Below are 14,316 nucleotides of genomic sequence, written 5' to 3'. Positions count from 1 at the left end.
TGTTTGTGCTCGCCGCCTCGCAAGGGCAAGCAAGGGCATTTTCAAGATGGTCGTCCCCAACGACATCGTCGACTTTCTCGTCCTTTTGCCCTGTTTCCTCTCGTCGAAGGCCACCTTAGAACCTCGCCGAATAAACTTAGCTACCCCAGAAAACTTCTCGAAACCATGTCCGTCAACGGCCTCAAGGCGATCACGCCCGTTCCCAATGTGAACGATTTCCTGGACATCATCCTGTCCTCGGTTCAGAGGAAGACTCCCACCGTCATCCACAAGAACGTGAGTTGGAGCCGTTGTGACGAGTCTTGTTTTGTGGAAGATCGGTCAGCTGAACCATGATGAATGCGGTCTGTTGGCGGATATCATATATTGGTGATCTTAGTTCAAGATCTCTCGTATCAGGAACTGTGAGTACCCGTCGCCTTCAGTGTCAAAGAGAATTCGAAATATCGTACTGATAACCTTGTCTTTTGTTCAAAATCTCTCTAGTCTACATGCGAAAGGTCAAGTTCACCCAGGATCTTTTCGACATGAAGCTCGGTGGAATTCTCTCCGAGTTCCCCATCTTGGACGTGAGTCTCGCCCCCCAATTCCGGCTTACCCTCTTCTGGGTCAGACAGCCCATATCAAATCGCATATGTCTCGCTTGACATTGAACTCCTTGCTGAAACCCAATCTTTCCCCTTGACGCTGTCTCCAGAACCTCCACCCCTTCCTCTCCTCCCTCCTCAACGTTCTTTACGACAAGAACCATTACAAGCTCGCCCTCGGTCAGCTTAACACTGCTCGACACTTGATCGACCAGGTCGGAAAGGATTACGTCAGGCTGTTGAAGTTTGGAGACAGCCTGTACAGATGCAAACAGCTCAAGAAGGCTGCTCTCGGAAGGTGAGTTGTTCGGCTTTCACGCAGGGCGATGTCTAGCTCGTGGGGTAGAGCCGGTGCTTATCGTTTCCTCATCTTTCGCTTCGTTTCCTCTAGAATGGCCACGATCATGCGTCGTCAGAAAGAACCCCTGGCCTACCTCGAACAGGTCCGACAACACATCTCGCGTCTCCCCGCTATTGACCCGAACACGAGGACGTTGATCATCTGCGGATACCCCAACGTCGGAAAGAGTAGTTTCATCAACAAGATCACCAGGGCTGATGTGGATGTTCAGCCGGTGAGTCATGGTGTTGCGTAGCGGGCGATCGTGAGCTGCGAGAAGGACCGGAGGAGGCTGACGAGGGTTCTTGTTCGTGTTCCTAGTATGCTTTCACTACCAAGTCGTTGTTCGTTGGACACATGGACTACCGATATTTGCGATGGCAGGTGATTGACACTCCCGGTCTTTTGGGTGAGTCGACGTAGCATATCGTGAAGTTCGCAAGCCCGGCTGACCGAATCTACATCTGTACCACGCAGACCGACCTCTGGAGGAGTTCACCACGATTGAAATGCAGTCCATTACCGCCCTCGCCCACTTGCGATCCGCCGTCCTCTACTTTATGGACGTTTCCGAGCAGTGTGGATACACCGTTGAGGCTCAGTGCAAGCTCTTCCACTCGATCAAGCCCTTGTTCAACAACAAGCCCGTTATCCTCGTCATCAACAAGATCGACGTTTTGAGGTTGGATGAACTGCCCGCCGAGACCCGCGTCCTCGTCGACGAGATCATCAATCTTCCCGAAGTCACCTGTGTGCAGACTTCGGCCTACACCGAAGAGGGAGTCGTCAACGTCCGAGACAAGGCATGCGACGCCCTTCTGGCCCATCGAGTTGAGCAAAAGTTGAGGGGCAACAGGCTCGAAGCTGTCGCCAACAAGATTCACGTCGCCATGCCCTCCAAGCGAGATGATGTCGAGCGACCGGCGTTCATCCCGCCTGCCGCGTTGGCCAAGAAGAAGTACGACAAGGAGGACCCGGAGAGGATCAGGTTGGAGAGGGATGACGAGCAGGAGATGATGGGCCAGGGAATCTTTACCCAGGACCTCCGAAGTGAGTGCCAAGGTTTAGCGAAAGAGATGCGAAACCCTGGGTCACTGATGGGTTTTTCGTCCTGTGTGCGCCTTTGCAGAGGGATGGTTGTTGGAGGACCCCGACTGGAAGTACGACGTACAGCCCGAGCTCTTGGACGGAAAGAACGTTGCCGACTTTATCGATCCGGATATCATGGAGAAGCTCGAGGCTTTGGAGCGGGAAGAGGAGAAGCTCGAGGCCGAGGGATTCTACCAGAGCGACGACGAGGAGATTGTGAGTCTGCCCGCCAGGTCCGGGTCTCTTTCTGAAGACGTGTTGGCTCATTGTTGTTGCATCTTCACCAAATCCTCCAGGTCGGCTCGGACGAGGAAGAGATCAGGGACGCTGCCAAGCAGATTGCCGAGAAGAAGGCTCTCCTGAAAAAGCTCTCGCAGAGCAAGAACACGCTCAAGAACCGACCAGTCTTGCCTCGAAAGACTCAGCACGTGTCGCTCAAGCAGTTCACTACTGGAATGAAGCAGATCGGACTCGATCCCAAGCACCTGGAGAAGAGGGCCGAGAAGCTCGTCGCCAAGGAGAAGGAGGCTTACGAGGCCTTCAAGGCCCAGAACGGTGGAGACGATCAGGACGGGATGGACGTGGACGAGGAGGCTGTCGCTGGGCCTTCTACTGGTACTAGCAAGTACACAGGAAGGAGCAGAGCTATCGCCGAGCGACGTGCACCCCGAACGGATCGACGAACCGGAGGTCTCACTACGGCGACGCAATCCGCCAAGGCCGACGAGCTCGAGAGGCTTGGACGAAGGCCTGCTGCGTTGTTTGGACGTGCTGGTGAGGGTGATCGTCATGTACCGGACATGAAGCCGAAATGGGTACGTTCTAGTCGCAATGCCTCTTTACGGTCCTATCTGTTACTGACGTCCCCGTTTCTTTTTCTTGCTCACAAACAGTTGTACAGTGGAAAGAGGAAGAATGGAACGAACGACCGACGATAGATTGCTGGCCCCGAGATTGTTGGTCGTGGTGTTGCCTTGTATTTTTCCCGATTGTTACCCTCTTTCATGTACTTGGAGCTGTACGAATACCATCATTTTCTGCGATATCGTGACCAAAGCAAAGCGCCCCTCGCAAACCCGATTGTAATATGCAAAAGCCTAGTTGGTAGATGCTTACGAGATGTCTACATGCGCACCTGGTTGCAGAAACCCAATCAGTCGTCAACTAGCTGTACACGCTAGAGTGGTCCGGAACAAGGTGGATTACGCCTACAACAATGGTGTGAACGGGTATCACTGCATCGGAAGGTTCTTCGGGGATCTTTTTGAGAAACTCGTCTTCGCCATCTTTGAGGACGAGCGATGGCTCGAGGCAGGTCGATTGTGGTATGATGTGGACCCAGCTCGGATCCAGGTACGTTCCTATACTCAGACGAACCGGTGATCATGGTATGCTTAGACCGATCTCATACACGCTGTTCTCCGCTTCACTTGAGCGATCAGATGGATCTCTGGTTCTGGCAGCCTGGCCAACCCTGCACAGCCTTCTAGCCAGAGGATATGGGACGGTTTCAAGGCCGAGGTCTATCTGTCCACTAGCTCCACTAGCCAGCAGCGGACATCCTCTGCTTTGACCTAGAAGTCTGTTTGTTTACTTTGTCAAAATCCGTGACATCGCCTTCAGAGATCGACATCGCCGTTCAGAACAACTTGTGCGAGCCGTTCTCCTCCAAATGCCATCAGAGCATTATTACAAGCGCCTCAGACTCACTAATCGTCGATCGTCAGAAGCACTTGAGATGAATCCTCAAGGTTCGTGTCACAGTCCGATGGAAGAAACGGCACCCCAAGCATTGCGATATGCAGAAGTCCGAGGCTATCAAGTGCAGGAAAGAATAGGTCGGGGTGGATTCTCGACGTAAGCTGGGATATCCTGAGCGTCGAAGCCCTTATAGCGAAAGCTAATTGTAAACGTATGTGACAGTGTGTTCCGGGCGTACAAGCATGAGCAGAACGGGTACGGCCAAGTAGCGGCCTGCAAGGTGGTCTCATTACCAGATCCTAAGCGGTCCCAGAATGGAAAACCTGCCGTCGATCTCAAGGCACTGCAGAAAGAGGTCTCGGTCCACAAATCGCTCAAGAGCAAGTACATCCTGGAGTATATGGACTCGCTGATGGTCCAGCATGGACATCGGGATTATATACCTGGGCTGTACATGTTGATGGAGCTGGCTACGCACGGTGACCTGTTTGACAAGATTGGTAAGTCTGGCAAGCTCAAGATTGAGTTGCGGATGTTCTGACGCTGACAGCTTTTACACCGATCTGTAGCACCCGATGTTGGAGTGGATTCTGAACTCGCCAAGCTATATTTCACACAGCTGATCTCCGGTCTCGTAAGCTTGTCATGCGCTGTCTCGCCGGGAGGCGGCATGTAATTGAAGGCTTCGCTTTGCTTATGGGTTGCAGGAACACATACATTCGAAGGGGATCTGCCACCGGGATCTGAAACCGGAGAATCTGCTGCTAGGAGCGAACGGTTCGCTCTACTATTACTTGTGGACAGTCCTGCTCGATCGCTGATGGTCAGTCTTTGATGTGGAGCAGGTGATTTGAAGATTTCGGATTTCGGCCTATGTGCGGTATGGAAACATCAGGGCAAGACGAGGCTGTTGACGGGACGATGTGGAAGTTTGCCTTACGTTGCACCAGAGGTGAGTCAACCGAGATCTGCTTTGAACCATGAGACAATGCTGGACGGGTCGCGCTTTGTACACAGTTGAACTCAACAGGAGGGTATCACGCAGAGCCGATCGATATATGGGGAGCTGGGGTAGTGCTATTCACTCTGTTGGCTGGTAGTGAGTCTGCTCGTTCATAGAACCATATCGGCGATCTTGGTTGAGACGGCTGTTTCTTTGCCTTCAGACACTCCTTGGGACGAGCCATCGACGGCTAGTCCGGAATACAAGGCGTACTTGACAGGAGAGTTGCTGCAGTACGATCCCTGGAATAACATCCCGCAAGATGCGCTTGGTAAGCGTTCTTGTGCTCTAAGACTATCGCGGTATCTCATGACCCCTACAATGCTGATCCTTTACCAATTGACATCCGCAGCGCTGTTATTGGCTTGTCTCGACGTGGATCCCGCCAAGCGGATAACAATTCCACAAATCAAGACGCATCGATGGTTGATGTCGTGAGTTGCCGCTCAAATTATCATACCTGAACCTATCGCTGACGCAAATAATATCGAGAATCCCTCAGACCAAGTCAGATCAGCCGACAGAACATTCCTTTCGAATTGACCAAGGGTTTACGTCGTGCTGGTATGATGGACGTGGCGGAACCTCAGCGGTCTCAGATCCCGTCAGTCCATTATCACTTATGTCAACAGCTACCAGAACCAGAAACTAACACGAGCCCAATCACAGATACCGAGGCCAAGGAGGAGATGCTTACGCAAGTCAGCTCAGCCAAATGGATTCCCAATTCATGCAGGCCACCGGACTATCAGTGGGTTGCTTGGATGTTTACGTTCTCATGCGGAAGGAGGCTAAAGCTAACAAAACGCCCTTGGCCAGAGCACCTTGGGTGGATCTACTGTCATGTACAACACCTTGTCCCGATTCCGACTGGTGGTCCCTATCGAGCAGACGATCCAAGCTGTCGTCCAAGTTTTACTGGAACTCCTCGGTCCGGATCACGTGAGGGAATCGAACGCGGTGGTACAGGTTTCGCTGCTGGATAACAGAAGACAACCCTTGAGAGGAGACGTCAAGTTCCGGGATGATCCCAGGTGGCCAGGCGAGGTGACGCTAGTAGAGCTCATCAGGAGCAAGGTAAGGCGGAGTGTCTTGATTTTCACATCAGTCGTTCGCTGATCTTGTATCGTTCGGTCGCAGGGAGACCCATTGGAATGGAAACGGTTCTGGTGGAAACTTGTGAAAGCAGCAGGACTACGGGAGATGATCGTCAAGTCGGACGGCACTTCGTTAGGTTCTTGATGGATTTCGATGGATTTTAGCAGATACAGGAGAACTGTTCACGTGTGAAAACCAAAAGAACATGCAATTTGATAGATACAAAGGGTGTTCGGAATTACGAAACCGGGTATGCGTATCTAATCTGCGACTTCATTTATCGGCCGGTACCCCTACTCGTACGTGCCCAATCTCGCTCTTCGCCTGTTCCCCCAACCCTCGACTCTCCCAGAGTGCTTGTCGTTCCTCAAATAGCGCCTGAGCCCACTCTCGTACGGCGGGATGCTCCAGGTGAGCTGTGAGATATCGTAACATCGAGGCGCAATACATCAGCAAAGCGCATCCCTCAGACGTTAGCTTGAGGACTCACGCATGGATCCGAGGAAGAACGGAGCGAGCGTTCGAACATCTTGTGCTGTAATAGGGTAAGCAGCAAAGTACGTCACTGCTGACCCCAATTGGCTTGTTCCCAGGGGTCAACTCACATCGTTCATATTCAATAGCTTGCAAAATCAACTCCAGCCGATCCAGGTCCTTGACCAATTTAGACTCTGGGGTCTCTCGAGCTTCGTATTCCTACAAAAATCTTCCCCTATCAGCTTCGTTCCGGAAACACCGAGCAGGACCGTAGATGCCCGATTTCACGCACTTCCCATAACGACCAGATCCTCTCCCTGGCTTCCCTGTTCCCTTCCCCGCCCAACATCTCGTGCATGAACGATTGCATGGCTTCTTCTTCCAGCTGCAAACACAGATGTGTCGATTGCCAGGTCAGCAAGGGTAGGTTTAGTGCTGTGCGAGGAACATGCCGACCTGGTGTTTGAGATTCGGGGATACACCTTCTACCGGGGTGATGTCGCCGACGTGAGCTTCTGCGAGGTCGTGCACGAGTGCCATCTGCCGGAATAAATATACAGACATAAGCACCAAGGCGAAACTTTGCTACGCGTTCTCCAATCGTAGAAACCGACTGACCTGCACACAACGACCGATATCCAGCGGCCGATCTGTTCCTTTGGTGGGGATCATCATGGCGATCATAGCCATCCGGTACATGTGATCCGCAACACTATAGGTAACATACCATTGGTCATCAGCACAGCGGGAAAATAAAGCTTGGTAGCTTAGGGCCGACGTACCTCTCGGGCTTTTCCACTCCCTCTCTGATCCATCCTGATCGTTTTTGAATCTATAGCAAGCCGGGTATGAGTATGCATAATGGTTTTCGTGAGGAATGTCTCGACAATATCACTTACTTTGAGCTGTTCGAGCATATGTAAGAACGCCAAACGATCCTGCATCTCGTTACCACTCGATCTAATCAACGAGATGGCAAAGCGAACATTAGCGGCAGATGGTAATGCAAAGATCAGTACCGGTAATTCTCACCTGTACAGCTCTGGTAGCTCCTTGCCCCCGGCGCCTAGCCTTGTTTCTTTCGGCAACGACACGCCGAAGAGGGTATCGGAACCATTGGGGATTGTTGCGGTCATCTTGATGGTGGTATTATGGATCAACAAGGGGATCACGGCAGCGACACGAAAAGTTGATGTAGTTACCAGTTGCTCGACTTCCCAATCGTCAACAAACGATCCTACCTTAGGGAATTGGCAATAACGCATAACTCAGAAGATCTATGCGATATCAAGTCTGACCTGGTCGGATCAAGCTCCGGTCTCGCTCGGTCGAATGACGATATCGTCGCTTCAATGATATACTGCAAGGTGAGCTATAACGGCTTCTTGAATCAGATGACAACGACGGCGCAACAAGACTAGCAATTCCCATAGAGCATATACTTTTATCACCTGCAAGTGAGCGAAAATGTCTCAAGGTGGACAGTCCGGACAGCACACGCAAGAGGAGATGAGCGTCATCTTGGTGACAGCCGGGTGTGAGCCGTCAAAGGCCATGCTTCTACCCATACCTTCGGCTCTGATCTTCTCTCGTATTTATATACAGACGATCATACTATACGATTCTGGGAGGCACTTAGCGGTATCTGCGCACGGACGATCAATCAACAGCCACACTGGGTATGTTTCTAGCTCGCGAATGTCTAGGATATAGATCATCGCTCCTCTGACTCATCCAACATTCTTGTTATACAGAAACAAGTGAATCGTCTAGCGATCTCACCAGACAAGCGGATACTAGCAGCTGCTGGTCATAATGCCGTTAGGTAAGATATAATTCTGCTAGTACCTGGGATCCGATCATCGTGAACTGACCATTGCTTATATCGGTCTTTCGAAAGGTTGTATGATATTCAGGATCGCAATAGCAACAATCCGGTATGCTGCATCCCCGCCTAATCTGAATGATCACATCTGGAAGCTAATTTTACTTGTCAACCAGATCGCTACTCTGGAAAACCATACAGGAAACGTAACAGCAGTGGCTTTCCACTGTGAAGGCAAATGGCTGGCAACGGGCAGCGAAGATGGCACCATCAAGATCTGGGACATGCGGTACGCCTCGACGCCCAACTCGAGACTTATCAACATACCTCTCACTTAACCGACGCTCTTTGCAGGACGTCGGGAACGCAACGAGAATACTCGCACAATTCTGCCGTGAACGACGTCGTGGTACATCCGAATCAGGGAGAATTGATATCGTGTGACCAGAACGGGAGCGTGAAGATCTGGGATCTAGGAGAAGATAGCTGTACTCACGAGCTGGTAAGTCCAGCGTGTCACGCTTCATGCAAGTGAGCGTCTAGGTTCTGATAAAGAGGTTTCGAGCGAATCAGGTCCCAGCGGAAGATGTGCCGATTCGGAGTGTGAGCATAGCGGGTGACGGCGGTACTTTGGTGGCAGGAAACAACAAGGTGGGTGCGTGCGATTGATCGCAAACGAACCGGATCTCATCATCTCGCTATGAACGTGCAGGGGAACGTCTACGTTTGGAAGATCAGACAAGGCAATGATCTTGTCGATTTACAACCCGTCACCATGTTCAACGCCCACCCCAAATACCTCACCCGTTGTCTCCTTAGTCCGGATTCGAAACTCTTGGCGACCTGTTCGGCCGATACGACTGTCAAGATATGGTCGACGGAAAACTACAATTATAAGCTCGAACGGGTCTTGTCAGGCCATCAGCGATGGGTTTGGGATGCGGCGTTTAGTGCGGATTCGGCGTATCTGGTAACGGCCTCGTCGGATCATGTGGCGAGACTGTGGGACCTGCATAGTGGAGCGACTGTGCGGCAGTACAGCGGTCATCATCGGTATGTTCATGATGACGAATCGAACCAGTCATCGACACGACTGACTCGAGCCATCTTGATTCTATAGAGCGGCCGTGTGCTGTGCACTGAATGATATCAATCTAAACTAGAGGACTCCGATAGGATCACGATCTTCGCGCTTCGACTTTGCCCTGACGGCCATTGTAACGACACGATCTCGAGCCGCGCGAATCAATAATTGTAAGGGGGATGCGCACATCTAAGCTCGCACTGTATATACCATGAAGAACGATCGAAACAGGGCGAAGCGACGGTGCTTGATTGGGATCGATCCGGGGCGTTGGAATGGAAAAGGAGCCGTGTTTCATGATCAATATCTTCCTACTATGCTATTACAGGCGAGGAAGCCGCTAGTAATCGTCGGGCCTGGGAATAGCCGGTCGTTTCTCTCCGTATTGGAGCGGCTGTCAACATTGTCAAGGCAAGTATGGTCAGGCACGGTAACTTTAAGGACATCCGCCTCAGACTCACCTTCATACCAGCTCTCCAAGCGGTCGGCTGCATCCAAGCGAAATGCACCTCCCAATCGTCCGTCGCCAGTCGTTGCCGCTTCTTCCGCTCTCTCAACTCTCGTCTTCTATCCCGCCTTTGTCTACGCCGGTACTTGCGCTCCCGGGCTGAATACTGTGCTTCTTCCCTCGGATCGTAGGTGTCGTCGGAAAAGACGCTGTCGTCGTCATCGTCTGTGATTGTTAGCGCAGGGTTGTTACCGTACCCGCGATGACCGGAGACAGGGAGTCCGGGGGCGAAGAGGCGTTTACCGTTCTTCGCTGGGTAGATCTGGACACCTCGAGGGCCAAAATAGCCGACTTGCCAGGCTCTACCAAAGCGCGATGTATGTTATGATTAGCGGACGACCGATAATGAGGCAAGTAAGCTTGGCACATACCTCAGGAGCTGATGTACATCCTCGGTCAATAACGGTAAATCGTCCTGGCTATAAGTGCCGTAAGTCGATAGATGCGACTTGTCCGCATACCGATACGCCTCCTGTTCAAGCGCTTCGATAAAATACGCCCATTCATCCGACCGCACATCACAATGTTTCAGCTCCGGCGGTCTTCGCAGTCGATGAATTCGGGCGAGAGCATAAGAGGGGAAGGAGAAGGGGGTAAAGTCTCGGAAGTCGTTGTGAGAGTCAGTCACGGGCGACCGATGGAACATGGGGGGTCTGGGTAGAATTGGCTTCATCAGCAAATGCGGTTTGGGTGCGACCACGTGAGAATCTCTACAATCGCCACTCACTCTTCAGGTCGTCCAGAATCGCTAGTCACACCAATATCCGCCGCCGTCTCTCTCTCGGGCTGTTCAGCCGCAGCAGGCGCGGGTGTTGGAGCAGGAGGTTCTGGAGCTGCAGGAGGTTGTCCCGGACCTTGCATCCCTGGCACTCCTGGCATGCCCATCATCCCCGGCGGTCGGAACTGAAACTGTCCGTCGGGTCCTGGGATCGGTCTACCCCAGCCATCGATACCTGCATGTATCATCGCGAGGAACATACATCAGCTGCATGTTCATTAGAATGATGAAAATGAAAAGGCTGACCTGCGGGGAGAGGCGGTGGGATCTGGCGGCCATAGGCGTCAAAACCTTGTTTCGGAGCTGATAGACGAAATCGAGTTGTAGACTTTCTGTGCTTTGCAAAGCTAGGATGAGAAGTGCTTACGCCGAGCCATAATCGGGAGTCCGCTTGGCATGGGGGGTAGAACTGCTGGATCTGGGGGTCGATACGGCTAGAAACAGTGGAGTCAGTACCAAGCTTATGTATGGAAGAGCTTCACGATTACTCACTGTCGAATGACCTGTCATATCATAAGATTTCTCTCAGCTGGAGTACGCGCACGATAGTGGTTCTGTCATGGATCATTGACGACTCACCTGTTCCTCCTGGTCCCGAGAATTCGCGTCCTGCGGACCTCGATCCTGATTTCAGCGTTATCTCACAGGATCTGTCTAGGACGACGCTCACCTAGCATATCTCGACCGAACCATCCAGGCATCTGTCGAGGGTTGAAATGACCAAACGGCATCCCAGGCCCCGACATGCCCGGCATCATTCCACCCATCATCCCTCCCATCATCGGGTTCATCATTCCCGGTCCCATCATCCCTGGTGCGAACATGGTTGCTGTTGAGCGCTGCTATCGATACGCGGACGAGTCTAGAAATCCGCCAACGAGCTCGAAGGAGGCGATCATTCGCCAGACTCCTCGCTACCAGTATTATATAGATAAGAGAGATCGAGGACAAAGGAAGATCGGAAGACAGCTTTGCAACTCACTCGGAGTAGGACTCGCGTTGGCAGACAGTTCCAACCTCAAACATCCTTTGGGATCAGAAAAAGCACCCTTCGGCACGAGCGGGACGGGGAAACGCGATCATCATCAATTACGTCATTTCGCTTTTCTGGTTTCACCGCGTCGAACTCTATTGTTCGCTTAACCGACACGCGACAATCGATCCAAAGGGTCCCTTCCGTCACTAGGGTATAAGGTGGTTGCATGACTGTACAACGTGCTCGCTGATTATCACTCTGGAATATATGATCTGGTCACCTTGCGCTCACAGCGAGAGGCATGCCACTGATACTCCAGACGATCGATGTCCAGTGAATTCGAGTTTGTAGCTGATCGAAACGGCGATCAGTCAGCCCCAAACTTCCATTCCTTCCGCGCGGGATCGTCCTGTACCCACCAAATCAGCCGAGCGGCTTCTCTTCCCGCTTGCAAAATCGCCCCCGGCTGTCCTTGATACCTGCCCGAGATGCCTTTACTAGGCCGAGCGAGTACCCTGAATTCTCCTTCTGGCACGGGATTTCGGATCACTTGGACTTCGAGACCTGTCGAGAGGTCCAGGATGACGATCTGTTCCGGGTGGACGAGAAAGGTGTACGTATGGAGGAAGAAGATGTCACTGGGTTTCTTCGGCAGTTGGATCGCGTATTGCTCTTCCTATGGTCGTGGTTATTGTTAGAGCCGCCTGACTGTACTCCGCATCAACCTGCTTACAAGTTGTTTCTCGGCCAAATGGTATCGGGCCAATCGATCTATCGACGGAATTGAGCCATCTTAGCTTCGCTCGACTTCCGATGCCCCACTTCTCACATTCACCTTGGAAAGCGAATATAAGCAGATTCTATCACGAAATTACTCAGCCAAGAAGCCTTTTCGCACATGACAATCCCGCTAACCTGGTTGACCTGATAAATTTCTACCAGACCCTTCGTCTCGCAAACCACCTCGAACCGATGCATCGGGCTTTGCAATGGCAGATGAGCCATATTTTCCCTGCGCCGCCGTGTCAACATCACCAATCGTCCGAAAGAGATGAAACCAGATGTTGACGATGGGACTCACAGTTGCCATAAGATAATTCGGTCGGGAGTAACTACCCCGAAGAGACTCGGTGTGCAGATACATCTAGACGCGTTCGCAGGTACCTCTAAGGACTGTCGCCCGACCTCTTTCAGCCATCAGGATAGGATCGACTATCGAAATTAGACTTACATTATGGTGATAAGCTTGTACTTCTCCCTTTTCCAACTTGATCAAATACGTCCAAATCTCACACCTCCTCCCACGGATTCCTAAGCTCGTCCCTAGAGTGTAAAAGACGGGTATGTCCGCTCTTGCCGTTCGGATCCTTCCAGCAAGTCCGTGTCGTATCCTTCTGTCGTACTGACGGGGAGGGAACTGAAGAGGGAGGTAAGATAGTACAGATGGGGTGCTGGATTTACCGAAGATCTGGGTAAGGGGGAAGTAGTGGCTGGTATCGACCGGTTGACGGGTCTTGACGGTTTGTGAGAAGGGTACGACGGTGTAGACCTTTGATGATGAGGAACAAGACATTCAGCACAGCAAATTACGAGTAATATCTTGACTCTGTGGGACTGACTACTTCATCGGGATATCCACCCTCGATCGAAGTCTCGAAAAGGGCGAAAGGAGGGACTTTTCGGTCGAAGTCCAGAGTCTGGACGAACCTGCAGCCTGTTCCAGTTTCAGCACGAGACTCTGATTGAACACCGCATTCTAACATTCTCACCTTCATCCAGCCTCCAAGAAATGACATGCGATTCTGGGGTGTCCGGAGGGTGGTGAATTACGTACGATTCTATGATTGACGTCAAGCTCAACTCGGATCGCCCGGAGCATAATACGTTCGAGCTTCTTACCGGCCTGATCTGATTGACCAATCTGGCTATAGGTGGCCACGATGTATTCATGACGATCAAGACCTGTAATGTTCAGACGTCAGAGACCGATTGCTAGCAAGCTTCAACTCCGCTCACTGAATCTGGCGAGACGCTCGAGAGGACCAAGAGCCGTGTTGTGACCGACCAGCGAGTACTCCTTCACAACGAAAAGCTGATCAAAAGAACTGATGATAAGCTGGGTTCCAGCTTTTGAACCGGAGAGAGACCTTTACCTGTTGTTCCTCTTGACTGCAAGTCGATGGTGAAAAGCTGGATTGCCGGTCTGTCGTACGTGTCTTGCTCAAAGGAGGTCGAGCTGCGGGTTCGAGCGATGTGACAATAGCTTCGGGTCGATGATCCATGGTGAGAGGACTGTGTCGTTCTACGCTAGTCTAGAAAGGTAGCATGTGGTGTAGCTAGAAGCTGAGGGTCGATGAAAGGGAGTTAGGATTGTGCATCTCTGTTGGGAACGCGGTTTGTTTACTGATCGGGCGACGCCGAAAAACCTGAAACGCGATCGAGTAGAGATCAAGGGGGAGGGCACGCCAGCGACAAACGGCGGTCGTTGTCCACCCCAGTCTCGAAACGGTGGAACAGATGGGAAGACCCTGTGTCCTGTCAGCGGATACAGCTAGGACAGCCGTATGAGATGCGAGGGCTCTTCGGTAGATCGGTCACAAGGGTACACAAATTACACAAATAGGTTTCGGCCATGACTGGTCAGCTGACAATTGCTTCCACCGCCTTACGTAAGACAAAGGAAAGACGCTCACGTTTCGGTTTCAGCCCCCAGCGGCAAGGGGTAAAGGAAATGGCGTGATGTGGGCGATCTTTCGTCAGTCCCCATCATCGTCTTGCGGTGGATTTGCGACGTTCGAGGCGTGATGTATCCCAACGGAAAGAGAGCTTGCATACAATTTGGCAGTATCC

General features: G+C 51.9%; 6 protein-coding genes across 6 annotated transcripts; 3 read left to right on the top strand and 3 right to left on the bottom strand.

Moving 5' to 3' along the window:
* The first annotated feature begins 97 nt into the window (after positions 1–97).
* Positions 98–3,097, top strand: HD553DRAFT_292326 (P-loop containing nucleoside triphosphate hydrolase protein). Its single transcript, XM_046178404.1, has 10 exons — positions 98–276; positions 380–404; positions 487–569; positions 698–885; positions 979–1,162; positions 1,249–1,336; positions 1,405–1,977; positions 2,057–2,232; positions 2,313–2,831; positions 2,910–3,097. Exons 1-10 carry the CDS (start codon positions 166–168, stop codon positions 2,952–2,954), a joined length of 1,992 nt encoding a protein of 663 aa, XP_046039183.1. The 5' UTR covers positions 98–165; the 3' UTR covers positions 2,955–3,097.
* Positions 3,098–3,696: 599 nt separating this feature from the next.
* Positions 3,697–6,047, top strand: HD553DRAFT_305244 (kinase-like domain-containing protein). Its single transcript, XM_046179127.1, has 12 exons — positions 3,697–3,873; positions 3,940–4,217; positions 4,287–4,351; positions 4,425–4,494; positions 4,563–4,669; positions 4,735–4,816; positions 4,884–4,991; positions 5,073–5,154; positions 5,223–5,324; positions 5,390–5,471; positions 5,540–5,797; positions 5,861–6,047. The coding sequence occupies exons 1-12, from the start codon at positions 3,755–3,757 to the stop codon at positions 5,960–5,962; spliced, it is 1,455 nt and encodes a 484-aa protein (XP_046039182.1). The 5' UTR covers positions 3,697–3,754; the 3' UTR covers positions 5,963–6,047.
* HD553DRAFT_305241 (uncharacterized protein) lies at positions 6,048–7,476 on the bottom strand. Its single transcript, XM_046179126.1, has 9 exons — positions 7,328–7,476; positions 7,195–7,255; positions 7,078–7,127; positions 6,914–7,007; positions 6,752–6,835; positions 6,588–6,680; positions 6,424–6,514; positions 6,309–6,353; positions 6,048–6,234 (listed from the first exon to the last, which is right to left on the bottom strand). Exons 1-9 carry the CDS (start codon positions 7,429–7,431, stop codon positions 6,092–6,094), a joined length of 765 nt encoding a protein of 254 aa, XP_046039181.1. The 5' UTR covers positions 7,432–7,476; the 3' UTR covers positions 6,048–6,091.
* A 286-nt stretch (positions 7,477–7,762) lies between these two features.
* On the top strand, positions 7,763–9,283 carry HD553DRAFT_322000 (WD40-repeat-containing domain protein; the record flags this gene model as incomplete). The annotated part of the gene is made up of 9 exons (XM_046181267.1): positions 7,763–7,832; positions 7,901–7,974; positions 8,050–8,120; positions 8,196–8,232; positions 8,297–8,409; positions 8,475–8,622; positions 8,694–8,771; positions 8,833–9,173; positions 9,241–9,283. 9 exons carry the CDS (start codon positions 7,763–7,765, stop codon positions 9,281–9,283), a joined length of 975 nt encoding a protein of 324 aa, XP_046039180.1.
* A 261-nt stretch (positions 9,284–9,544) lies between these two features.
* HD553DRAFT_347926 (uncharacterized protein) lies at positions 9,545–11,606 on the bottom strand (the record flags this gene model as incomplete). Its single annotated transcript, XM_046183338.1, has 9 exons — positions 11,161–11,606; positions 11,070–11,099; positions 10,983–10,993; positions 10,858–10,924; positions 10,737–10,793; positions 10,440–10,665; positions 10,084–10,365; positions 9,666–10,014; positions 9,545–9,598 (listed from the first exon to the last, which is right to left on the bottom strand). The coding sequence occupies exons 1-9, from the start codon at positions 11,312–11,314 to the stop codon at positions 9,545–9,547; spliced, it is 1,230 nt and encodes a 409-aa protein (XP_046039179.1). The 5' UTR covers positions 11,315–11,606.
* On the bottom strand, positions 11,593–14,008 carry HD553DRAFT_305235 (uncharacterized protein). Its single transcript, XM_046179125.1, has 12 exons — positions 13,620–14,008; positions 13,483–13,558; positions 13,366–13,428; positions 13,236–13,304; positions 13,086–13,180; positions 12,698–13,015; positions 12,548–12,639; positions 12,382–12,478; positions 12,302–12,326; positions 12,200–12,237; positions 11,886–12,142; positions 11,593–11,817 (listed from the first exon to the last, which is right to left on the bottom strand). Exons 1-12 carry the CDS (start codon positions 13,746–13,748, stop codon positions 11,754–11,756), a joined length of 1,323 nt encoding a protein of 440 aa, XP_046039178.1. The 5' UTR covers positions 13,749–14,008; the 3' UTR covers positions 11,593–11,753.
* Positions 14,009–14,316: the final 308 nt, after the last annotated feature.

The sequence above is a fragment of the Filobasidium floriforme genome, assembly GCF_021052385.1.
Source record: "Filobasidium floriforme strain CBS 6241 chromosome Unknown HD553scaffold_3, whole genome shotgun sequence".
Taxonomy (NCBI): Eukaryota; Fungi; Basidiomycota; class Tremellomycetes; order Filobasidiales; family Filobasidiaceae; genus Filobasidium; species Filobasidium floriforme.
Note: the sequence above shows the minus strand (reverse complement) of the source record. Positions and strands in the feature narration are given on the sequence as shown.

Excerpts from the sequence above, each read along its gene's own strand:
- HD553DRAFT_305241 (XM_046179126.1), bottom strand. The coding sequence starts at position 7,431 with ATGACCGCAACAATCCCCAATGGTTCCGATACCCTCTTCGGCGTGTCG. Across the intron at positions 7,128-7,194 it reads ATATGCTCGAACAGCTCAAA|ATTCAAAAACGATCAGGATG; the intron begins GTAAGTGATATT and ends GGCTTGCTATAG. Across the intron at positions 6,515-6,587 it reads GGATCTGGTCGTTATGGGAA|GAATACGAAGCTCGAGAGAC; the intron begins GTGCGTGAAATC and ends AGATTTTTGTAG.
- HD553DRAFT_292326 (XM_046178404.1), top strand. The coding sequence starts at position 166 with ATGTCCGTCAACGGCCTCAAGGCGATCACGCCCGTTCCCAATGTGAAC. Across the intron at positions 277-379 it reads CCACCGTCATCCACAAGAAC|TTCAAGATCTCTCGTATCAG; the intron begins GTGAGTTGGAGC and ends TGGTGATCTTAG. Across the intron at positions 886-978 it reads AAGAAGGCTGCTCTCGGAAG|AATGGCCACGATCATGCGTC; the intron begins GTGAGTTGTTCG and ends CGTTTCCTCTAG.
- HD553DRAFT_305244 (XM_046179127.1), top strand. The coding sequence starts at position 3,755 with ATGAATCCTCAAGGTTCGTGTCACAGTCCGATGGAAGAAACGGCACCC. Across the intron at positions 4,495-4,562 it reads TCTGCTGCTAGGAGCGAACG|GTGATTTGAAGATTTCGGAT; the intron begins GTTCGCTCTACT and ends GATGTGGAGCAG. Across the intron at positions 4,817-4,883 it reads ATTCACTCTGTTGGCTGGTA|ACACTCCTTGGGACGAGCCA; the intron begins GTGAGTCTGCTC and ends CTTTGCCTTCAG.
- HD553DRAFT_305235 (XM_046179125.1), bottom strand. The coding sequence starts at position 13,748 with ATGGATCATCGACCCGAAGCTATTGTCACATCGCTCGAACCCGCAGCT. Across the intron at positions 13,181-13,235 it reads TTCTTGGAGGCTGGATGAAG|GCTGCAGGTTCGTCCAGACT; the intron begins GTGAGAATGTTA and ends AAACTGGAACAG. Across the intron at positions 12,143-12,199 it reads ATTTGGCCGAGAAACAACTT|GAAGAGCAATACGCGATCCA; the intron begins GTAAGCAGGTTG and ends CCACGACCATAG.